The sequence below is a fragment of the Electrona antarctica genome (genome assembly GCF_951216825.1).
Source record: "Electrona antarctica genome assembly, chromosome: 21".
Lineage (NCBI taxonomy): Eukaryota > Metazoa > Chordata > Actinopteri > Myctophiformes > Myctophidae > Electrona > Electrona antarctica.
The window spans coordinates 16,453,756-16,475,425 of NC_136802.1; the positions used below are offsets into that span (position 1 = coordinate 16,453,756).

The window sequence follows — 21,670 nt, forward strand, 5'->3', positions numbered from 1 at the left end:
GACAACACACACCCAAACACACACTCACACACTCATACACACACACGCACGCACGCACACACACAGAGTGATCGAGGTTGGAGGGTAGTGGTTGGGTTAACTCTCTCTCGTTGCTGTTTGCGCTGTAAAACACAGATATCAATCAATTGATCAGAGTATCATTTAGTCAGTTGACCAGCCAATAGGCTATGCAGTGTTAACAGCAGCCGTATTGACAGAAAACTAGGGCCACTTCCTCCTTCCTTCAGGTGTCTTTACCTAGAACTGCACCGATCTGCGTTGTATGCACACTCCCTAGAGGCCAAGGAAAAAACATCCACCCTGCATTTTTCAAATTTGGACCACTGACTTATGTGAAACACATTTTTGAGGGGCGAACATGCGCTAAGGTTGGCGAACATGCGCTGCTCAGTGTCTATTTTATGTCATAATGATGTATGATGATAAGAGCGCCTCTCACTTCACACGGATGCGTTTTTTGTTTTTGTTATATTAGTCCTTCAGATTGTATCCAAATGATCTTTAGTCATGTGATCAAGACTGATCTGTCAGATTCTTTTTTTGGCTAAGATTGACATGTAACGTTTGCAGGTGTGGCCCTCAAATCATGAATGCAGTGTACAATTGCTGTGAAACCCTTTTGCAACCAGAGCTTATTGTCTCCACCAGGCCGAAGGCATGGGGAGAGAGTATGTTTTGCACTCCGTCCGTCCGTGTGTGTGTGTGTGTGTGTGTGTGTGTGTGTGTGTGTGTGTGTGTGTGTGTGTGTGTGTGTGTGTGTGTGTGTGTGTGTGTGTGTGTGTGTGTGTGTGTGTGTCCGTGTGTGTGTGTGTGTGTGTGTCCGTCCTTCCGTCCGTCTGTTACCAGCTAATCTCCGGCACCGTTAACCCGGTCGATGCCAAACTTTGCACACACACTCCCTGGATGCCAACGATGAACCTCTGCCCCACATTTTCCAGAATGGCCTGTTATAGCGCCACCATGAGGCAGCTTTTCAAATGTTTTACCTAAAACTGCACCGATCTGCGTGAAACGTTGCATGCACACTCCCTAGAGGCCAAGGACAAACCGTTGACCTGCATTTTCCGCATCTGCCTTTTATAGCGCCACCAGGAGGCCGACTTTTGAAAACACATTTTTTGATATTACTCCTCCAGATTCTGTCCAAAAATCTCACAAATCGTTACACACTATCTCTATGGTTTCATATTCCATCCTAATTGGCTATAATTAGCTTTCACAATTTGCAAGATTGCCCCGTTTTGAACAAAAGCCTCAAATCATGAACGCAGCATGCAATTTACGTGAAATCTTTCACACATTTTCTTACTAGGCTGAGGAATATATCCCACCCTTTTCACATTGGCCTGTTATAGCGCCACCAACAGGTTGATTTTTGCAAAACACATTTTTGGAACAAAATGCCTCAAAAACATGTTTATATTAATCCTAAACATCTCACACAGTCCTATCCTCCTGGTGGAGACCTGTGCCCAGAAGGGCACTTTTTCTAGTTTTAATCATGTTTAGGACACAAGAAACACTTTCCTGGGTTTTGTTATGTGTCTAATATGTTTTTTTTTTTAAATATTTTGGTAATGGTTATCTTCATAACCAAAAACCAGTACAAAGTCACACCTCCATGCAGCCTCCCCCCTCTCCACAAGGAGGGGAAGTTCACTAAAGCATTATGGGCATTGTAGGAATTCAGTAATCCAGTCAAACACAGACTTCATATATTTTTCAGATTGTGCTACTGTTATCTACTACAAATACTATTAACATTGAGTGACTGCAGTTTCTTCCAGTGGTGAAATGTCCCTTCAATGTAGCCACTGTAACGCCCGGGATTAGAATCAGGCAGTGGCGTGCACAGATAGACACTAGGGGGTGCTGGGACCATGTACAGTATGTGAACCATGGTGACATTGATCAATTCTTGATAAAAAGCTTCTAATATATTATTTAGGCCCCACAATCTATAAATCTCACACTATTAAGGCAACCGGCCGGTTCCACGCGCTGCACAAGGTGCCCTTTTTTCACTTGAGCACCTGCCCCTCTAAATGTCTGTGCACGCCACTGGAATCAGGTCTCCTGTATGAAAGTCCAACATCTTAACCACAAGACCAAAGGGATATCCCTATGGACTGGGCTTTGAGGCCATCAGCTGGCTGTGGCTATGAGCTACACCACCCTTTTAACATTGCCCTATTAGAGCGTCACCAGGAGGCACATTTTTGCAAAAAAGAACACATGTTTATATTACTCCTACACATTGTGTCCAAAACATCACAAACGTTCCTGACCTGGTGGAGACCTGTGCTCCGAGGAGCACTTTTTCTAGTTAAGGTTGTGTTTCATTCGGGTGAAACAGAGTCAGGGTGCTGATATACTGTGCATGTTCGCTCACTGGACAGGCTCTGCTACACTAAATGGAACAGAGCCTTCACGTCTCTGTTCAGAAACGTCAACATTAGGAAATGTTTAAATATTATACTGGTTAGTACATTTTTTAGGAAAATCTGCCCTCGCTTGTCCCACGATTGGCTCCCGGGCTAGACTTTGCTAGACATCTACTCTACACCACGCATCTCTTCGCCGAAAATAGCTGATTTACGAGCTCAAAGCGCATCACAACAGGTCAACGTGTTGTGAACTTGTATTTCGGCTATTTTCACCTATTGTTCGGCCCGAACATTAAAGAAGCACAGTTTGTGTGCGTTTGTTATGAGGCATTATGTTTCCGGGTTGTCTTTACTGGTATATACGCCCATGGGTCCCATTCTCGTGGACACGATAATGGTACAACGATCAAGGTCACTGTTACCTCAAACACCTTTGTTTTTACGCATAACTCAATAATCCATATGGTAATTGCTCACACAAATTTGTATCTATTAGGATTTAACAATGTACTGCGTTTGGTAGTTAAAGGTCAAATGTCAAGGTCACTGGACCACAATGGAAATGTGTTGTCCTTGATTGATTGATTGATTGAAAACTTTATTAACAATTTGTAGAATAAGCAGTAGTTGAATACAAGGTCTTCTAAGAGGATAAAAATCACACCCGTGTGAAGTGAGGGGCGCTCTTATCATCATACATCATCTCATTCTGTCCAATCACAATATGCGTCCTCACTTTTCCGTCTTCACTTTTGTCTTCAAAGTTTGTGTTTACACAAACATGGAAAGCTGAGCATAGATAGCCCCTAAAAAAACCATTTTCAATTAATCATGCAGAACATTTAATCACTTACAAATATTCAGTACAGTACTATGCAAAAAACAACAACAACTACATACGGTTTGAAATCAATGTACAGTAAAGGGGGGACTTTTACTTTTACTGGGGCCAGTTTCGAAATGCAGCCACCCAATTAACGCCGTTGTATAATTGTACCACTGTACTATTTGCAAACCATTTATAAAGTATTCAATGAAAATCAACCATCACATTCTCATGAAGGCGTATCGAAGTGCCTGGAGGAAATGTTATCACATCGGACACAAACCTCCACCTGGCCTCGAGGATTAAAGTGGCAGGTCATTATAGTGATGTCTTATTAAGAAATTTGCATTTAAACCTGTATGGACCCATTAAAACCTGGGAAAGCGTCCGTGTCATTTTAGCTTTTAACCACTTTAATCATTATTTTATACTTTAAAAATAGCAGATCTACAAGCTCACAGCGCATCACTGTGCAGCACTGTGAGCTAGATCTGCTATTTTTGAGAAAAATCGTGAACCCGCAAATCTATTCTTTGAATATATTGTTTAAAGTGAAAAACAAATTCACTCAAATCTTTGCTTCTGGGGGGCAAATCTTCTGGGTCGTTGACATGAAAAAGTTTGAGTACCACTGACAACATACAAAATACGTTTCTTTTGGATTTTTAATAGACATTTTTTGTTAATCGACTTCAGGTCTTGATGGGCTAAGCCACTTTTGGGGGTGAATAATACGTTATATTGTCCAATCTGCATGGTTATAAATATAACCTAACCATTTGGGTTGGATGGACAGTATTTTGGTCTCCCTGCTCTTGTGTCTATAGTTTGGACATGACATGACCTTTCACACGATGGTGTTTCTGGTTTGACACAAACGTTGACCTTCAGCTCAAGCTGGCGGAGGTGCTGCATATCAGCATGTGCGTGAGACAAGTCAAGTTCAAGTCCAGGGTAGAAGAGGAAAGTTACATAGTGCAGCTTTAACACTCATTAATACATCCACTTGTACTATGAGTCTGAACAGACATACATGGATGTAAGCTACAAGCGCTCGGTGGAGGCTTAGGGCTCCATTTTCGTCACCGCTAAACCCCTTATCCCTTAAACTTCTTTGCCTTTTTTACTATTTTGAAAAACATTTTTGAATAGTTCAACTATAGCCAATCTACATTGACACATTGTGAGCTTGTAGACTTGCCATTTTAACTATTCAAAAATGTTTTGCAAAATAGTAAAAAAATAAGTTTAGAGATAAGGGGTTTAGCGGTGACGGAAATGGAGCCCTTACTGTACATGCTGTAGTTAGTACCTTTCATGAATAATTTCCACCTGGCTGGACGGACAGTGTACTCTCTAAATTGAAAAAAGGTACTGGACTGGTACCATTTATATATGCGCATGTGTGCACAATATCCACACTCCTAATGTACCTCAAAACATACCTCTTACGCTGACTCCATTTCATTGTTCCTACTCTGTCTCTCCTACTTCGTCTCCCCTTCAGATTTCTCATTGTCTTTCTCTCTCTCTCTCTCTCAGCTGTTACATAAAAGTTGGTGGACCACCCACTCTCCATAAAAAAATAGACTGGAGTCAAATAGATTGTAGCCTATTCTCCCACTCTCATTCACTCTAACCTGCCTCTCCCCCCTCTCTCTCTCTCTCTCTCTCTCTCTCCCCCTCTGTCTGTCTGCCTGCCTGCCTGCCTGCCTGCCTGCCTGCCTGCGCCTGCCTGCCTGCCTGTCTGTCTGTCTGTCTGTCTGTCTGTCTGTCTGTCTGTCTGTCTGTCTGTCTGTCTGTCTGTCTGTCTGTCTGTCTGTCTGTCTGTCTGTCTGTCTGTCTGTCTGTCTGTCTGTCTGTCTGTCTGTCTCTCTCTCTCTCTTTCCTATTACTGGACTTTTTCTCAGTCTGAGTGTTGGGTTTCAACAAGGTATACACACGCACGCACACACGCACGCACGCACACACACACACACACACACACACACACACACACACACACACACACACACACACACACACACACACACACACACACACACACACACAGAGTAATGGACTAACATGATCCTTCAGACAGATAGATTTCAACAAAGTGCGTGGGTGCGTGCGTGCGTGCGTGCGTGCGTGCGTGCGTGCGTGCGAGCAAGAGGATGTGTGTATAAGCATGTGTGTGAGAGAATGTGAGTGAATCTAGTGTGTGTGTGTGTGTGTGTGCGTGCGTGCGTGCGTGCGTGCGTGCGTGCGTGCGTGCGTGCGTGTGTGTGCGTGTGTGCGTGCGTGAGAGAGAGAGAGAGAGAGAATGTCTGTGGTCTGTGTGTAAGAATGTGTGTATGTGTGTCCTATCAAGCTCCTGCCAGTGTGCACGCGTGCGTGTGGTTGAGAGTGTGACTGTGTGCACGCACACATTCGTGTGAGTGTGTGTGTGTGTGTGGTTGAGTGTGCAAGGGAGTGTGTGTGTGTGTGTGTGCGTGTGCGTGCGCGCCTATCCTCCCCCGAGGCGTAACTAATTACCCCGTCTGGTCAAGCGGCGCTCCGACAGAAGGTCACACTGGCCACGAGGGGAGACACAAACTCTCCCACGCGACACATTAAATAACCCCCCCTCCCTCCCCGCTTATCCCCCGCCTGGCTCGCGCCCCACGGGGGGGAGGTCGGTCGGTCAGCCGGGAGAGAGAAAGCAGATAAAAAAACACAGCACCACCGCCTCCACGATAACAAGCGATAAAAGCCTAAACACAGCATGCAGAGAGAGAGGGGGAGAGAGAGAGAGAGAGAGAAGGAGAGGGAGGGAGAGAGGGGGGGAGAGGAGGAGGAGGAGGAGGGGAGAGGAGGAGGAGAGAAGATGGACGGCGCGTGCTGCTACTTACCGCCGGGGCCGCGAGGAGGAGGAAGAGGGTGATGACAAGGAGACCGACTGGGAATTATCCCGCCACGGAGCATGACTGCCTGCCTGGCGGGAAGGAAGGAAGGGAGGGAGGAAGGAAGGAAGGGTGTAAGGAAGAGAAGGAGAGATAGAGACAGAGAAGGAGAGGAAAAGGAAGGGGGGAGCCAGAGAGAGAGAGAGAGAGAGAGAGAGGGGCACCGGGAGGGATTTGTCGGTATAGCGGCGAGGTGGGAGGTGGTGGGAGGTGGTTGGGTGGCGGGGAGGGGGGGTTAACGGATGGATGGATAGATAATCACCCGGGCTTGGCACAAGACGCCGCGCTGTAGGCGGGAAAATGAGAGAGAGAGAGAGAGAGAGAGAGAGAGAGATGCTAAAATAAAGCAGAGGGGAAGAAGCAGAGGGGAGAGAGAGATGGAGAGAGAGAGAGAGACGGAGGGGGGGTGTTAAAGAGCAGCTCGAGGAAAGGAGAAAAAAACGCAGGAGGAGGAGGGGGGCTAATGCTTCATTTATACTTCACCGTACAGCGGTGGTGCGTACAAACAAATAGCCGACATACAAGCTCACAATATGTCCGCGGACAGACTCCTTGTGAGCTTGTACATCGGCTATTTATGTTTTCCCCTCTCTTTCTTTCTTTGGCGCGCGACACCGTCACGCGCCGACGTATAACCCCCCCCCCCCCCCCCCCTCGGCCGGTCTTGTAATGAATAATGGCGGAGGTTATGAACGGATACGTGCGCCTCCGCCGTGCGCCGCCGTTCCTCCTCCTCTCGCAACAGAGGAGCCGTGAGTGAAGGGAGGATGGGGGGGGGGGGGGGGGGGGGGTGGCAGTGTTGCCAGGTTTTACGAGAGAAACAAGCAACCATGGTCTATGAAAACAAGCCCAAGAGAAGCGAGCCCTGCATCCTTTACCTTTAAACGTATACATACACAGGCTGTGTGAAAATAGACGATCTAATATTTTCAAAAAAATTATCCTGACGAAATTTTTAACGATTTCGAATATTTTAACACTTTCAACAATACTAATCTCGTGTGGAGGTCCCCTGCTGCATGCTGCAAGATGTTTTCATTTGGGGGTCCGCAGACAAATATATATTAATTTAGGGGTCCTTGTCTTGAAAATGAAACACTGGTTTAAACAACAACAAGCCCAAAAAAACACATGCAACCCTATACAAATATTTAAGCAATTTCACTGGAAAAAAACAAGCCCAAAGTCGCTTATAATAAGCGGACATGGCAACACTGGGAGCGGGGGGTGGGAGGGAGGGAGGAGGGGGCGGGGGAGGGGGGACGTTGATGTTCGGTAACGGAGAGGAAAGGAGGAGGAGGGGTTGAGCTCCTCCCGGGGGCTTTTGTGTGATTTATGTGCGAGTTGCACGCTTGCGTGTGTGTGTGTGTGTGTGTGTGTGTGTGTGTGTGTGTGTGTGTGTGTGTGCGTGTGTGTGTGTGTGTGTGTGTGTGTGTGTGTGTGTGTGTGTGTGTGTGTGTGTGTGCGTGCGTGCGTGTGAGTGTGCGTGTATGTGTGTGTGTGTGGGCGCGCCCCCCCGGGGTTCTGCCGCTGCGTGCTCTCGTTCATCCTCGTTGCCCCCCCCCCCCCCCCCCCCCCCCTCACGTCTGTTGTCGGCCCGCGCCGCACCACGCAGCGTGCGCAGCGGGGCTGATTGGCGCCAGGCGAGGCGAGGAAAACACGAGAGGAGGCGCGAGACCCCGCACATCATTGGCTGCCAGCAGAGAGAGAGAGAGAGAGAGAGAGAGAGAGAGAGAGAGAGAGAGAGAGAGAGAGAGAGAGAGAATATGATGGGGAGAGAGAGGTAGAGGGACACAGATAATAGATGGAGAGAGAGAGGTAGAGAGACCTAGACAATGTGATGGAGAGAGAGAAAGGTAGAGAGACCATAGACCATTTCATGGAGAGAGAGGGAGAAGAGTGACATAGACAATAGGGAGGTAGAGAGACATAGGCAATGTGATGGAGAGAGAGGGAGAAAGAGAGGTAGAGATACCTAGACAATATGATGGAGAGAGAGAAAGAGAGACCTAGACAATATGGAGAGAGAGAGGTAGAGAGACATAGATAATGTGATGGGGAGAGAGAGAGAGAGAGAGAGAGATACCTAGACAATATGATGGAGAGAAAGAGAGGCCTAGACAACAAGATGGAGAGAGAGAGAAAGAGAGTCCTAGACAATATGATGGAGAGAGAGAGGTAGAGAGACCTAGACAATATGATGGAGAGAGGGGTAGAGAGACCTAGACAATATGATGGAGAGAGAGAGGTAGAGAGACCTAGACAATATGATGGAGAGAGGGGTAGAGAGACCTAGACAATATGATGGAGAGAGGGGTAGAGAGACCTAGACAATATGATGGAGAGAGAGAGGTAGAGAGACCTAGACAATATGATGGAGAGAGGGGTAGAGAGACCTAGACAATATGATGGAGAGAGGGGTAGAGAGACCTAGTCGAGAAAAAGGTAGAGACCTAGAGAATATGATGTAGAGATCTAGTGAAACACAGGCATATAGTGGAGAGAGAGGGGTAGAGAGACCTAGACAATATAATGGGGAGAGAGAGGGGTAAGAGACCTACTGTAGACAATATAATGGAGAGAGAAGGGTAGAGAGAGACCTAGACAATATGATGGAGAGAGGGTTAGAGAGACCTAGACAATACGACCATGGAGAGAGAGAGACAATTTACAATTTAGGCATTTAGCAGACGCTCTTAATCCAGAGTGATTTACATTAAGCAAGAACAAAAAGCATGGCAATACATCACATACATAAAAAAGTAGTTATCATGAATCAAACGTAAGCTAAGAAGAACGTAACAGTGGAATATCTATATAATGAAATGCATATATACTTTATAGTGCTAAGTCTACATAAACTGCTATCTAAGTTACACTTTGCATATGCCTGTAAGGTCGTTGGGGTAGGGCAAGTTCTACGGGCCATGATGGAGAGACATAGGCCTACTGTAGGGACAGATGTGATGGGGGGCGGCGGTGGCTCAGGGGTAGAGTGGCTGGATGGTAACCGACCGTAAGGTTGCCAGTTCGAACCCGGGCTCCCCCAGTGCTAGTGTCGAAGTGTCCTTGAGCAAGACTCTGAACCCCTAATTGTTCCTGATGTGCTGGTTGGTGCCTTGCATGATTTCCGCTGCCATCGGTGTGTGCATGTGTGTGTGAATGGGTGAATGTAATGCACAATCTATGTAAAGCGCCTTGGATAAAGGTGCTATATAAATGCACCATTTATGGAGAGAGATATACAGTATCGAGTGCTCGAGTGAGCACAAGACAGAATTAGAGAGAGAGGAATATATAGTGTTTCTATAATACTATTTTGAAGGATATTAGTCGAATGAGCAGATATCATTATTTCTTCTAAAAGTACAAATTGATGTCTATATATCATTATCAAAAGGGGCATGAAATGCACCGATAGCGGAGGAAACCATGCAAGGCACCAACCGCGTTTGAATTGAATTGAATTGAATTGAATTGAATTGAATTGAATTGAATTGAATTGTTTGGGGTCTTTCAACATCAGACATCGTCGCCTAGAGGTGGTGATCAATCCCCAGGCCGGTGACCCTCAAAGTGGGGTTCAGAGACCCCCAGGGGTCATTTAGCCTTTAGGCCCTAAAGGCTAAATGACCCCTGGGGGTCTCTGGAACCCCCTAAAGTTTAGGGGGTTCCAGGGTGTCCCTTATACAGTGTTTAGGAACCACATGGCCCCTTAAGGCGTGCATGCTGCATACACCAGAACAACCAAAGTCGGGCTCCCCGAACCAGTAAGATAGCTGATCCAGTTTGGCTATAGTCACAACATCTCAGAGGCACAGAACACCCCAAATGAGTTCTGTCACCCCCCTCCCCACCCACCCATTTAGACATGGGTTTGGTGTATTTAATTCATTCATTTAGCTTAAGGACCTTTCAGTTCCACAGCGGTTACTCTTCTGAGCCACTGCCCTGTGTGTGTGTGTGCGCGCGAACGCGCCTGGGTGCGTGCCTGCGTGCGTGGGGTGTGAATAACTGTCATTTAATTCGACCGTGATTGTCTTAATTAGTTGGAGCTCCCTCTCCCTCTCTGTCCGTCTGTCGCTGCAAAGATCGGCTGGTCTGTCTGTCTGTCTGTGAATAGTACGACTGGTCTGTCTCTCTGTGAAAAGATAGGCTGACCTGTCTGTCTGTCTCTCACTGTCTCATTTTCAATTCAATCAATTCAGATAATCTCTTTTACTCTAGTCTGTACTGTATCTCTCTCTGTCTCAATTTTCAATTCAATTCAGATCATTCAATTATTTGTCTGTCTGTCTGTCTGTCTGTCTGTCTGTCTGTCTGTCTGTCTGTCTGTCTGTCTGTCTGTCTGTCTGTCTGTCTGTCTGTCTGTGTGTCTGTCTGTCTGTCTGTCTGTCTGTCTGTCTGTCTGTCTGTCTGTCTGCCTGCCTGCCTGCCTGCCTGTCTGTCTGCCTGCCTGCCTGCCTGCCTGCCTGCCTGCCTGCCTGCCTGCCTGCCTGTGCCTGCCTGCCTGCCTGCCTGCCTGCCTGGCAGTGCCTGCCTGTCTCCGTCTTTAACTCTCTTCCTGCTCGCCTCTCTGGAGAGTCATTATGCAATGATTCAGTCTGTCAGACACTAGCATTTGACTGCTTCTCTCTCTCTCTCTCTCTCTCTCTCTCTCTCTCTCTCTCTCTCTCTCTGTCAGTCTGTCCAGCAGCAGCCAATATAATATAGAGGATCTGATCTACAAGCTCACAACGGGGTGCATACTTAGTTTAGACTAGTCATTGGTTAGACATGGGTTAAGGTTAGGTTTAGGTGTGCTGCCCCGTGGGAGGTTAGGTTTAGGGTGAGGGTTTGAGATAGTTGTAGGACTAATGACTGGTCTAACCAATGACTAGTCTAAACCAAAAACTGTCTAACTGTCTACTGCACCCCTCACAACACGTGATATCCCTCACTTTATGACACTGGTTCTCAATGTGGAGTGTGGTGACCACCAGGGGTCCAAATGTGGCACTGGCCTTCTAAAACAGGGATTACGTATGTGTTCGAATCCCATCTGGCCATGGGGTGTTGTTCAGCAGAGATGCATACCGGGACCTTGACCCCTAGGTTAATGTACCTAATCAATCCTCTGCTAAGCCTGTAGACCACCTACTGTTCCTTCTGAAGAGTTGAACTCTGGGAATACAAATCGTATTTCCTCACTTGTGGCCTTGCCCACTTTGATCTTCACACCTGCTTTGAGTTAAGAGCAAAGTAGGCATCATCGACGTACAACGTTCACAGGTAGTGTGGCTTGATGCTGGATTTAGGCTCCATTCTCTCTGGAGGTGTTGGTTCAAATCCAACCACTGCCAATGCTTTCTGTTCATCTGTTTCTATACGATCGAACTAGGTCCATATTCTGTGCCTGTTTTCCAGAGCCCCAGTGGCCTAATGGAGAAGGCACTGGCCTCCTAAACCAGGGAATGTGGGTTTGAACCCCATCTGTGGTGTTGTTCAGCAGAGATGCCTAATTAGAAGCATGCTGGGACCTTGACCAGTAGGTTGATGCATAGATATATATAAACTCTAGATGGCTCAAGGCGGAGTTTCTGACGTCGTTCACCTGGCAGCCATCTTACTTCGGGGCTACAGTACAGTATGTTCAATGGCAGCTCAAACAGAAACAGTCATAACTCGCTCAAATCTTGACGGATTTACAAACGGGTTGGTTTATTACAAACGTTGTCAACGTGGCTATGATTCAGGACGCTTATCTGCTTAATTTATTTTTTTGATATGAACGTCGTATAAAAGCATATAAGTATGCGGATGTCTCTGACGTTTATAACAAACCAAACCGTTTGAAAATCGGTTGAAAATTGAGCAAGTTATGGTCATTTAAGAGTACATGCCCCATAGACACAATGTTATGTTGAGGTAAGATGGCCGCCACGTAACGACGTCGCTCTCCATTGGCCAACAGTGCGGGTGAGCTATCTAGAGTTTATATATATCTATGGGTTGATGCACCTAATCTATCCTCTGCTATGCCTGTATACCACTCTGGAAACACAAATCGCATTTCCTCATTTCCTCGCAAAAATTCCCCTAAGGTTCTGGATTAAGGCTCCAGTCTCTCTGGAGCCGTGGGTTCAAATCCCACCACTGGCACAAACATGCATTTACAAACCTTGCTTTCACACGTCTGTGTCTTCTGCAGATGCCTGAGAGCTAGTCAGAAAGTCACTAATCTCTGGAGATGAATTTACTGTAAAATCAGTTTGCTCATTATGGAGGTCAATGCTCAGGTTTTACTTGACTATGTACTGTATAATTAGGCTAATTATACCCACAGTGCATAAAACCCTAATCCATAGATATTGTAGGTTAAATTTCCATCTTGCATATATCGGAGCAGAGTGTTGCAGCGAAAGTGTGCTGTGCCCATAACCCAGAGGTCGATGGATTGAAACCATCCTCTGCTATATCTATTTAGTCCTGAATTCAGCACTTGCTCATCACAACATCAACCTGCTGTCTTGCCATCGTGCCGTTTTCATGATGTGGCCCGATTGATGGCAAATACCACACAATGTAGTTTATGTCTTTACAGAGTTGTGGCCTCGAGTCAAATGCCACCACTGCCAACACTGTAACTGTAGGTTAAATACTTTCTAAATATTCAACCTTGTGCATATTGTATGACTTTGTTACATAGTCCCAGAGGCCTAATGGATACATGTGTTCAGATCCCATGCAGGGTAGTGTAAAGCAGAGTGGCACAGCGGCAGTGTGCTGCATGGGCCCATAACCCAGAGGTCGATGGATCGAAACCATGCCCTGCTAAGCATGATGTCCAACGATGGCATGCTAGTTTTTAACGCTGCGTCACAACAACATAAACCTTCTTTCTTGGCATCATGACGATTTCATCGTGACGCCCGACTGCTGACAAGTCCCACGCAAGTCACCACTGCCAACAGTGTGTAGGTTAAGCACGAGTTGTAATGACCCCTCCTTCCTGCTGGCATGTGTGTGTGTGTGTGTGTGTGTGTGTGTGTGTGTGTGTGTGTGTGTGTGTGTGTGTGACCTTACCCCTATCAGCACCGGAATGCAACCCCAATGATTTGCAAGGGTCAAAGGTCGTACTCAAACAGAATACATAGGACAGACACACCCTTGAGGGGTTTCCAGGTTGTCCCCAGCTAAATGATGGACAATTGTTAACCACATGGCCCCTTATTAAATGATTAACTCTTGAGAGTGTATCATTGCCAAATGGACCTGTACGGGTCCATTTAGTTTCATTTTTTCGAGTTAAATTATTGTTAAACATCTGCATTACTTAACTGACACGAACAAGAAGTCTACACAATTAGAGAATGTAGCCCAGAAGAATTGTTATTTTGTTCAACATTTGACTGTTATCTCTCCTATGGTCGGCTACCACATCAATACAGCATGGAATTGTTGACAAAATTGTATGATCCAACGATAGAACAATATTCTAAGTTTTGGGTCTGAGAGGCATAATCTCATCAAATGGTGGTCCGTGGCTCAAATGCCAAATAAATAATGGACCTTGATATGAAAAGGGTTTAAAACCACTGATTTACTCAATCACTTGAACCTTTTTGTAATTAATAGTATGTAAAATAAATCATGTATGATAAAAAATGTCAACAGACCTCTTTCTTCACCAACACATGCCTTACAACTCAGAAGGGCTTGCTTGCTGCTTAATTCTTCTGGGTAGCATTATGGATTATGGCTCCAAATACATCCATATGCACAATTGTGGGGCTGTGATATAACTTCAAATCAATAGGCCTATTGTGTATTTTTCAAACTTTTAAATGAACGCTTAAAAAAAGAAGAAAAATAGCAGATCTACATGCTCACATGTCGCAATGCAATGTCTTGTGAGCTGTAGCTCACTTTTTATTGTTGTGAGCTAGTTCGGCGATTTTCGCTAATTTTGCATGCCACACGGGCCTACATTATAGCCTACGTCTAGGCTACTTATTAAACCTATACTGACTCACCTGCTGCCATGAGGAGCCCCCACTAGTCTATGAGGATGTGGAGGAGCAGCCTCAGTCCTTCGAGTCCGTCTTTGGGCTACTATGAGTATACTCAATAACTCAACTGACCCATAGAGCTGGCCTGGGTCAGTATACTGGGTCAGTCCTTGACTCCTTGCTGAGGCAAGTGCGGCCCTAGCCCACCCTCCCTGCCCGGTTTCCCTCCGGCCATCCGTGGTGGTGGTGCTAGCCTGTGGTGGACAGCGCACCTGTATTCAATAACCAACATGAGCTATAGCCTCAGCTAGATAGATTACGTCGGTCGTCGGTTATTGTTTCGATACATGTGTGGTTAATTGAATAGCCCATATGTACTACATTTATATATATTTTTTTTTACAATACTTCCTTTACAGAAGTCCATGATTATTCATTCACGAGTGAGTGACCAGTAAGCTCTTGTTAAATGGGTCGAAGACGACCCCTGGTGGCATGAAGGTGTTAGTACACGCACACGCACAGTACAGAGTAAACGGTCATCATGGATGCTGGGCTCGTTGTTGGGGACCAAACCCAACCCAGGTATGATGATGGTGCGCGTGGTGGTGATGATGTGTAACGTTGTGTGAGTGTGAGATGGTCGTTGTGCTGATCAGCTAAACTAACCCGGGTTGTCATATATAGGCGGTACTATAGTTTAGCGGCTAATTAACCTGTGTGTGTTTCTATGGCATAAGCTTAGCGGCTAACTTTAACCCCTGTTACTATGGCGTTAGCTAATGGATGCTAACAGTAGCTAGGATGTAAACAGAATGGTCCAGCTGATCTCTCCTGTCTCTGTCATCCTTTTTTTTTCTTTCTTTGTTTCTTTCTTTTTTTGATAAACCTAGTCTGTGAAGCAAAACTGCACTTGATGTATATCAAACGTGCTATATAATATAGCCTAAATACACTTTGGGGATGATTGGTTTTGATGGATCAAAAAACAGGAAATATACACACACACACACACACACACTTTAAACTTTTTTGAGTGCTCAGATCGCCCCTCTTTCTTGTGCTATAGTCCCTTTTATCCTTGAAGCACCAACCATACTTTGTTATACTTTTGCACCTCCACTGAGCACCTATAGTTGATTTATTTTTTGCTTTTTGTTTTTACTTGTCTATTGCTACTGGAGCTCTTCTCCACTACTACTCCCTCCCAAAAGCATAGCTTAGTTTTCATTTCGTTTTTGTTTGGATTTCATCAGTGAAAAAAGGTAGTCGACGGACATTTGTCGTCATAGTTTTAGTCGACGGGATCAACACTGCTTCTGAAAATGTTCCGTTAACTAAGTAGCTGGAGAGACGGGGAGAGCCCTGCTACAAACTCTGTCTGTCTGTCTGTCTCTGCCTCTCCTCCGTACAGTAGGTCCTGGATGAAGGTGCCTTGAGGAACCTCAGCATCCCGTAGTTATCGGGGTGTATGTGCGCGCGTGTGTGTGGGTGTATGTGACTGCGCGTGTGTCTGTGAACATGGCCAGGTATATCCACAGTGAGACGGACATCAGGAGTCCCTGGCAGCATGTCCTGTCTGCCTACTGGCAACGCTACCCTAATCCCTTCAGGTATGCAGGCACACAAGTGCATAATATGCACGCAGCAGGCAGCACGCTTACCTGCAAAGTGTTCTTTTTTTGTCTGACAAAGTCCTCTTTATTGGACACACAACAGAAACCAGCGCATCACAACACATTTTTTATTTATAAATATTGAACCACTGAAAAGAATTAACAAGAGCTTGTGACTAATTCATAATAACTACATTGGATCCATTGGAACACATACACACACACTGCTCTTGCTCAGCAGCATCAAGTTTATTCAAACACTGACCACGTTTTGGTCCCTCTGCCTGGACTTTCTATAACTATAAGGCTTTAAGGTGTTTGGACATAGAATGCGTTTTTCGGGCCGAATATCAGAGGGGATGGCGGTGCATGAAAAAAAAATCAACCTCAAGTAATATCACGTTTTCGGACTGGGTTCGAATTTAACCGTTTTCGCAGCTGTCTTTCACATAGCTAGACATGGTCATTCACCATTTGAGCAGTGCTGTGTCCTTCCGGACCAACATGATCTCTGCTGAGAAGTTGATCATCTCGTTGAAGAGCACAAAGTACTTCATGAAAAGCCTGAGTGGGTGTGAAAATAGGCAGGCACACACACACACACACACACACACACACACACACACACACGAAGCAGTGTAAGAATGCAGAGCGAGAGAAACAGAGAGGGGGGAGAGAGAGATAGAAAAACACAGTGACATTGCATTTGCATCTAATCAACAAGTAGGGACCCATTATGTACATTCAACTTTCAAAATAATGATCGGATCAGGGAACATCCTCAGTCCTCACTGCTGTTGCTCAACTCCATTTCGTTCTGCGAAAACATTGCTACGAATATATATAATACGCATCGCACTCAGTGTGCAAGGATGTGTGCACGTGACTTTTTTTTCCTGGATTTCGGACATGAAAAATGCAACCTTTAGTAGAATAAATAATAAAAGAAATATATGGAAAAAAAGAAATATGGAGATACAAGGCTTCTAACGTGTGTGTGTGTGTGTGTGTGTGTGTGTGTGTGTGTGTGTGTGTGTGTGTGTGTGTGTGTGTGTGTGTGTGTGTGTGTGTGTGTGTGTGTGTGTGTGTGTGTGTGTGTGTGTGTGTGTGTGTGTGTCCACAGTACCCACGTTCTCACTGAGGACGTACTGTATCGCGAGGTCACCCCTAGCAACAGGCTATTGTCGCGGCGACTGCTGACGAAGACCAATCGTCTCCCTCGATGGGCAGAGCGTGTGTTCCCCGCCCAACTGTCCCGGAACGTCTACATTCTGGAAGATTCCATCGTCGACCCGCAAACACGAACACTCATCACCAAGACGTTTAATATCAACCATAACACACTGATGGTAACATACACACACACACACACACACACACACACAGACCTTTAAGTAGGCTAAATAGTCCACTGGGTCGGGGACCCATTTGTGGGTCGCGGACCAGGTGCGGAGCCAGGAACTCTATGATTAGGACATAGCCAATACGAGGTAGGCACCTGCTCGCGGTATGGGGGGATGGGGGATTAGACAGCTGGAGAGAGTTGGATGAACTCTTCAAATAACCAGAATTGACAAATACAATGTATATTTATGTTTTAGCTTATATAGGGTACAATAGTTAGATGATTAGTAAATGATTAACCATGACGACATGTACTTTTATTTTGTACTTCCTTAGAAGCACTGCACCTGTCAGATAAAATAACCATGAGAGAAAAGGGTCATATAATAATAGCTAATGATCAATAGTACATATTGATCACACAGTTAACGTTATTAATTGGCTCATCCACACGTTCACACATTTGACAGTGCAATCCTTTGTTGGGCAGAATGATTCATGTTAATGAAGCACATTGAATTTCAATATTTACAATGATGTCATTCTATTCAGACTATCATAGAGAGGTGTTTATTCGAGATGCACACGGAGCGACCATGTTGGACCAGACTCAGAAGCGAAGCCTGGATCTCATCAGGTGTCTATGGACTGGCTAGACCTATACAGGTACACACACACGCACACACACACACACACACACACACACACACACACACACACACACACACACACACATAGGGTCACAGGGTCCGACGTTAAGGTTTTTTCATACTCGCCCTGCAGGTAATGTCAGGCATTCGGACATGCCTTATTTTCGGACCCTGCAAATACACACATTTATTGACACTTCATTTATCTGTTGAATTATTAGATCACTGTCATTTGTCTGTCTTTGACCCCCCCCCCCCCCCCCCCCCCCTCTCTCTCTCTGTTTGTCTATCTACCAGGAGTTTGGTCTGGCTAGGTTCAGAAGTAATCAGACTAAAGCCATGAAGGGACTCGAGCACGCCCTATCCAAAATGCACAGTATGACACACACACACACACACACACACACACACACACACACACACACACACGCAGCACTAGATACTAGTAGGTTGAAATCAGTCAGTAGAATGAGAGAAGGGTGTCACCTTCAGGAAAGAAAAACTTTGAGAACCTTGACATAGAAAACTGTCAGGATTTAAAAGGCATTTGTAGAATCGTCCTCGGGTCTAAATGGGTTAAAGTGAATAAAGTGTTATTTTAACCATTCTGTATGGTAGACTATATAACCAACACAGCTGCAGTAGTTGGAGGTGAACTATCTACTCTTAGTTCTATTGAGACATTTAGATCCCATGGTCTGGTAGGACACCTTCTGGCTGAAAAGAGGTATTGCATGGAAGGCACTTGAATCAAAACTCCACAGTAGAGCAGTAGGTACACGGCACGCATCCTCCCGCAATTAACCTGATACAGACCTTATATACATTTTAGGAAGATATGAATGTCTGAGGACTCAAGAGAGGAGAACAGGCCTGGGCCATGGCTCAGTGGTCCAGGCACCTTGGCTGGTAATCCAGTCTGGCAGTGTGCCGCGGGTTCGACTCCCGATCCCGACGGCCTTTACTGCATGTCTTCCCCCCATCTCTCTCCCCATTTCCTGTCAGCCTACTGTCTTGTCCCTCCATAAAAAATATAAAATAAAGGCGAAAGCCACAAAAAAAAGAAACATTTAAGAGAGGAGAACGTAATTTCCCCTACTGTGCTGCACATCGCACGTGAACTCAGTCTCTCTCTCTCTCTCTCTCATTCTCACGCTGCCCCCTGTCCGTGTCACAATATAATTGATAGGCCTACTTATGTCCCTTCGCAATATATAAACACTTTCCCTCTATCTGGTGGCAACTCCTCACAAATTAACAACCCTGGGGGATTGAATGAGACTTAATTTGTTGTTGCGGGCAGGAGCAGTGGACAGGCGGTCATTGTGGGCGGTCAAAAATTGGAACCGGTGCGGGTGGGTGTGGTCAGAAATCCAACGGGGGCGGGCGGGAGTGGGATTAATAAAACACTCCCGTGCAGGGCTCTACTCCACAGCTCTGCAGTTTACATTTTGACTCTTGTACTGTGGGGACCAGTGATGTAAAGTAACTAAGTACATGTACTCAAGTACTGTACTTAAGTATAATATAATAGGTATTTGTACTTTACTTGAGTAATTCCAATTTCCAATACTTCTACTCCACTACAGTATATCTCAGAGACAATTATTGTACTTTTACTCCACTACTACTAGTTACTTTGTAGATTTGGATTATTATTACAAAACATACATTAACCACTTGAGCCCTATGCAAAATTTGACCATTTAAAAATAGCAGATCTACAAGCTCACAATGCGTCACACCGCAAAACACATTATGAGCTGCTTTTTTCAAAATATTTTGTTTTTATTACATTTTTAAACTTGAAATGGGACATTCTGTATAATGAGTAGGGCCTACTTTTACTTTTGTACATTTTAATGCCAAATTGCCAATACCTTTTTACTTTTACTCTCAATTACATTTTGAATTCCGGACTTTTACTTGTAACAGACTTAGGGGCGACTCACACCTTTACATCTAGCATACAACATTGATGCATGCTAGATGTAAGCAAGATGTAAGTGTCATGGCCGCCCCAATGCATTTCCAATGGAAGTCACATGGTTTGATACAACATTTTGGACTACAAGCTGTTGTATGGCTTTCGGCTGTGTTTCGACTGCCCCCTCCCCCTCATACAACACAAATGTTGTGTCAAACCATGTGACTCCCATTGGAAATGCATTGCGAGCTTGCATCAGCTATACATCTCATACAACAATCATACATCAATCTGTAGTGCACGTATGAGTCACCCCTTAGTGTGCCCAAAGTCCTATACTTCTGGCACTACTGGTTAGGTTACTGATGGCTAGGAGGTTGTTCAGACGTGTGTATCAAATCAAAATAATTTATTTCTAGAGCACATTTACAAAGACCAGAAGGTCAACCAAAGTGCTGTACACGATCATAAAACAAGCATACAATCAACACAAATAGCATAGTAAAACAACATCAAAGCAACACAAATATTACACAGGTTAATTAGGTCAAACATCATTGAAAGCCAGGGAGAAGAAATGGGTTTTAAGTAAAGAGTTAAAGGCCTCTAAGGAGCGGGCAGACTTAATATGTAGGGGCAGACAGTTCCAGCGTTTGGGGCCGGCCACTGAAAAAGCACGGTCGCCTCTGGACCTGTAATTGGAATTGGGCACAGTCAGGAGCAGCTGGTCAGCTGACCTCAGGGCCCTGGCTGGGGTGTATGGGTCCATGAGGACCGATTAAATACAGGAGGGCAAACCATTTAGGGCTTTAAAAACAAATAATAAAATCTTAAAATCAATTCTGAATTTAACGGGTAGCCAGTGGAGTAAGGCAAGGACGGGAGTGATATGATCACGCCTCCTCGTACCAGTGAGGAGTGATATGACCACGCCTCCTCGTACCAGTGAGGAAGCGAGCGGCTGCATTTTGCATGAGTGTAGAAGAGTGTGTAGAAGAACTGATGTTCAAAACGTTCCCATGCAGTTGGTATTAAATCATATTTATTGAAAGTCCAAAGTCCTATACTTCAGTCTAACTGAGACAGCCTAACAGTTTAAACAGTGTGCCTCTGCCCATCAGCAACACCTGTGCCTAATCAGGGACAGGGCTAAATACCTTCTGTAACCAAGGCAACCATGGCCTTGACCATGCCCCATTGTGACCATCAATTAACATTGTCAAAGTCATAATGGCTCTTACAAAACTAGTAGTTCTATATTTCAGTATTGATACTTTTACTAAAATGCCAATACTTTTTACTCAATTTCATTTTGAATTCTGGACTTTTACTTGTAACAGAGTATTTATTTTATATATTATCTATATATTGCTTGCAGTATTGAAACTTTTACTTAAGTAACAAATGTGAGTACTTTTTCCACCACTCATAATAATAATAATAAATCTAATAGTGTAGAGATAATGGTATAACTTTACTCCTCTCCTCGTGTCTTCCCCTCCCCTCCCCTCCACAGGCCAGCCCCCCTCACATCTCCTCGGCGACCAGGGGGACTCCTCAGATAAGTCCAAGCCTCAGACTTCACCCACTGCTACTACCCAGAAGCCCCAGCAGTTTATTTGATCGCAAATGTATTTTTGCGGTAACCCATTTAAAATTATCATCAGTTATCAATATAAATTCATGAAAAAATAGAAGAAACAAGCAGTCTGCTCTCCGCGTAGAAAGTAATGTGAATATTGTCCCGGGCGGTTTGCTCAACCGTCCGGGCACCTAGGCTGCTGAGCCAGCCTGATGGCATGCCGTGGGTTCGACTCCCGATACCGACAGCCTTTGTCGTGTGTCTTCCACCCCATCTCTCTCCCCATTTCCTGTCAGTATACTTTCACCTATCAATAAAGGCAGAAAAAGGCAAAAGAAATCACACCTGTGTGAAGTGAGGGGCGCTAATATAAGTCTAACTCATGTTGACTCATGTCAAACG

The 21,670-nt window shown here is 45.1% G+C and overlaps 1 protein-coding gene across 1 annotated transcript; it reads left to right on the forward strand.

Moving 5' to 3' along the window:
* The first annotated feature begins 14,692 nt into the window (after positions 1 to 14,692).
* On the forward strand, positions 14,693 to 21,395 carry prelid1b (PRELI domain containing 1b). The gene is made up of 6 exons (XM_079490930.1): positions 14,693 to 14,734; positions 15,564 to 15,762; positions 16,889 to 17,114; positions 17,662 to 17,775; positions 18,057 to 18,135; positions 21,203 to 21,395. The coding sequence occupies exons 2-6, from the start codon at positions 15,671 to 15,673 to the stop codon at positions 21,307 to 21,309; spliced, it is 618 nt and encodes a 205-aa protein (XP_079347056.1). The 5' UTR covers positions 14,693 to 14,734; positions 15,564 to 15,670; the 3' UTR covers positions 21,310 to 21,395.
* Positions 21,396 to 21,670: the final 275 nt, after the last annotated feature.

What these genes read in the sequence shown, in the direction of transcription:
- prelid1b (XM_079490930.1), top strand. Translation starts at nt 15,671, where the DNA reads ATGGCCAGGTATATCCACAGTGAGACGGACATCAGGAGTCCCTGGCAG. An exon ending in CGCTACCCTAATCCCTTCAG is followed by an intron (nt 15,763 to 16,888) that starts GTATGCAGGCAC and finishes GTGTGTCCACAG; the next exon opens with TACCCACGTTCTCACTGAGG. An exon ending in TCAACCATAACACACTGATG is followed by an intron (nt 17,115 to 17,661) that starts GTAACATACACA and finishes CATTCTATTCAG; the next exon opens with ACTATCATAGAGAGGTGTTT.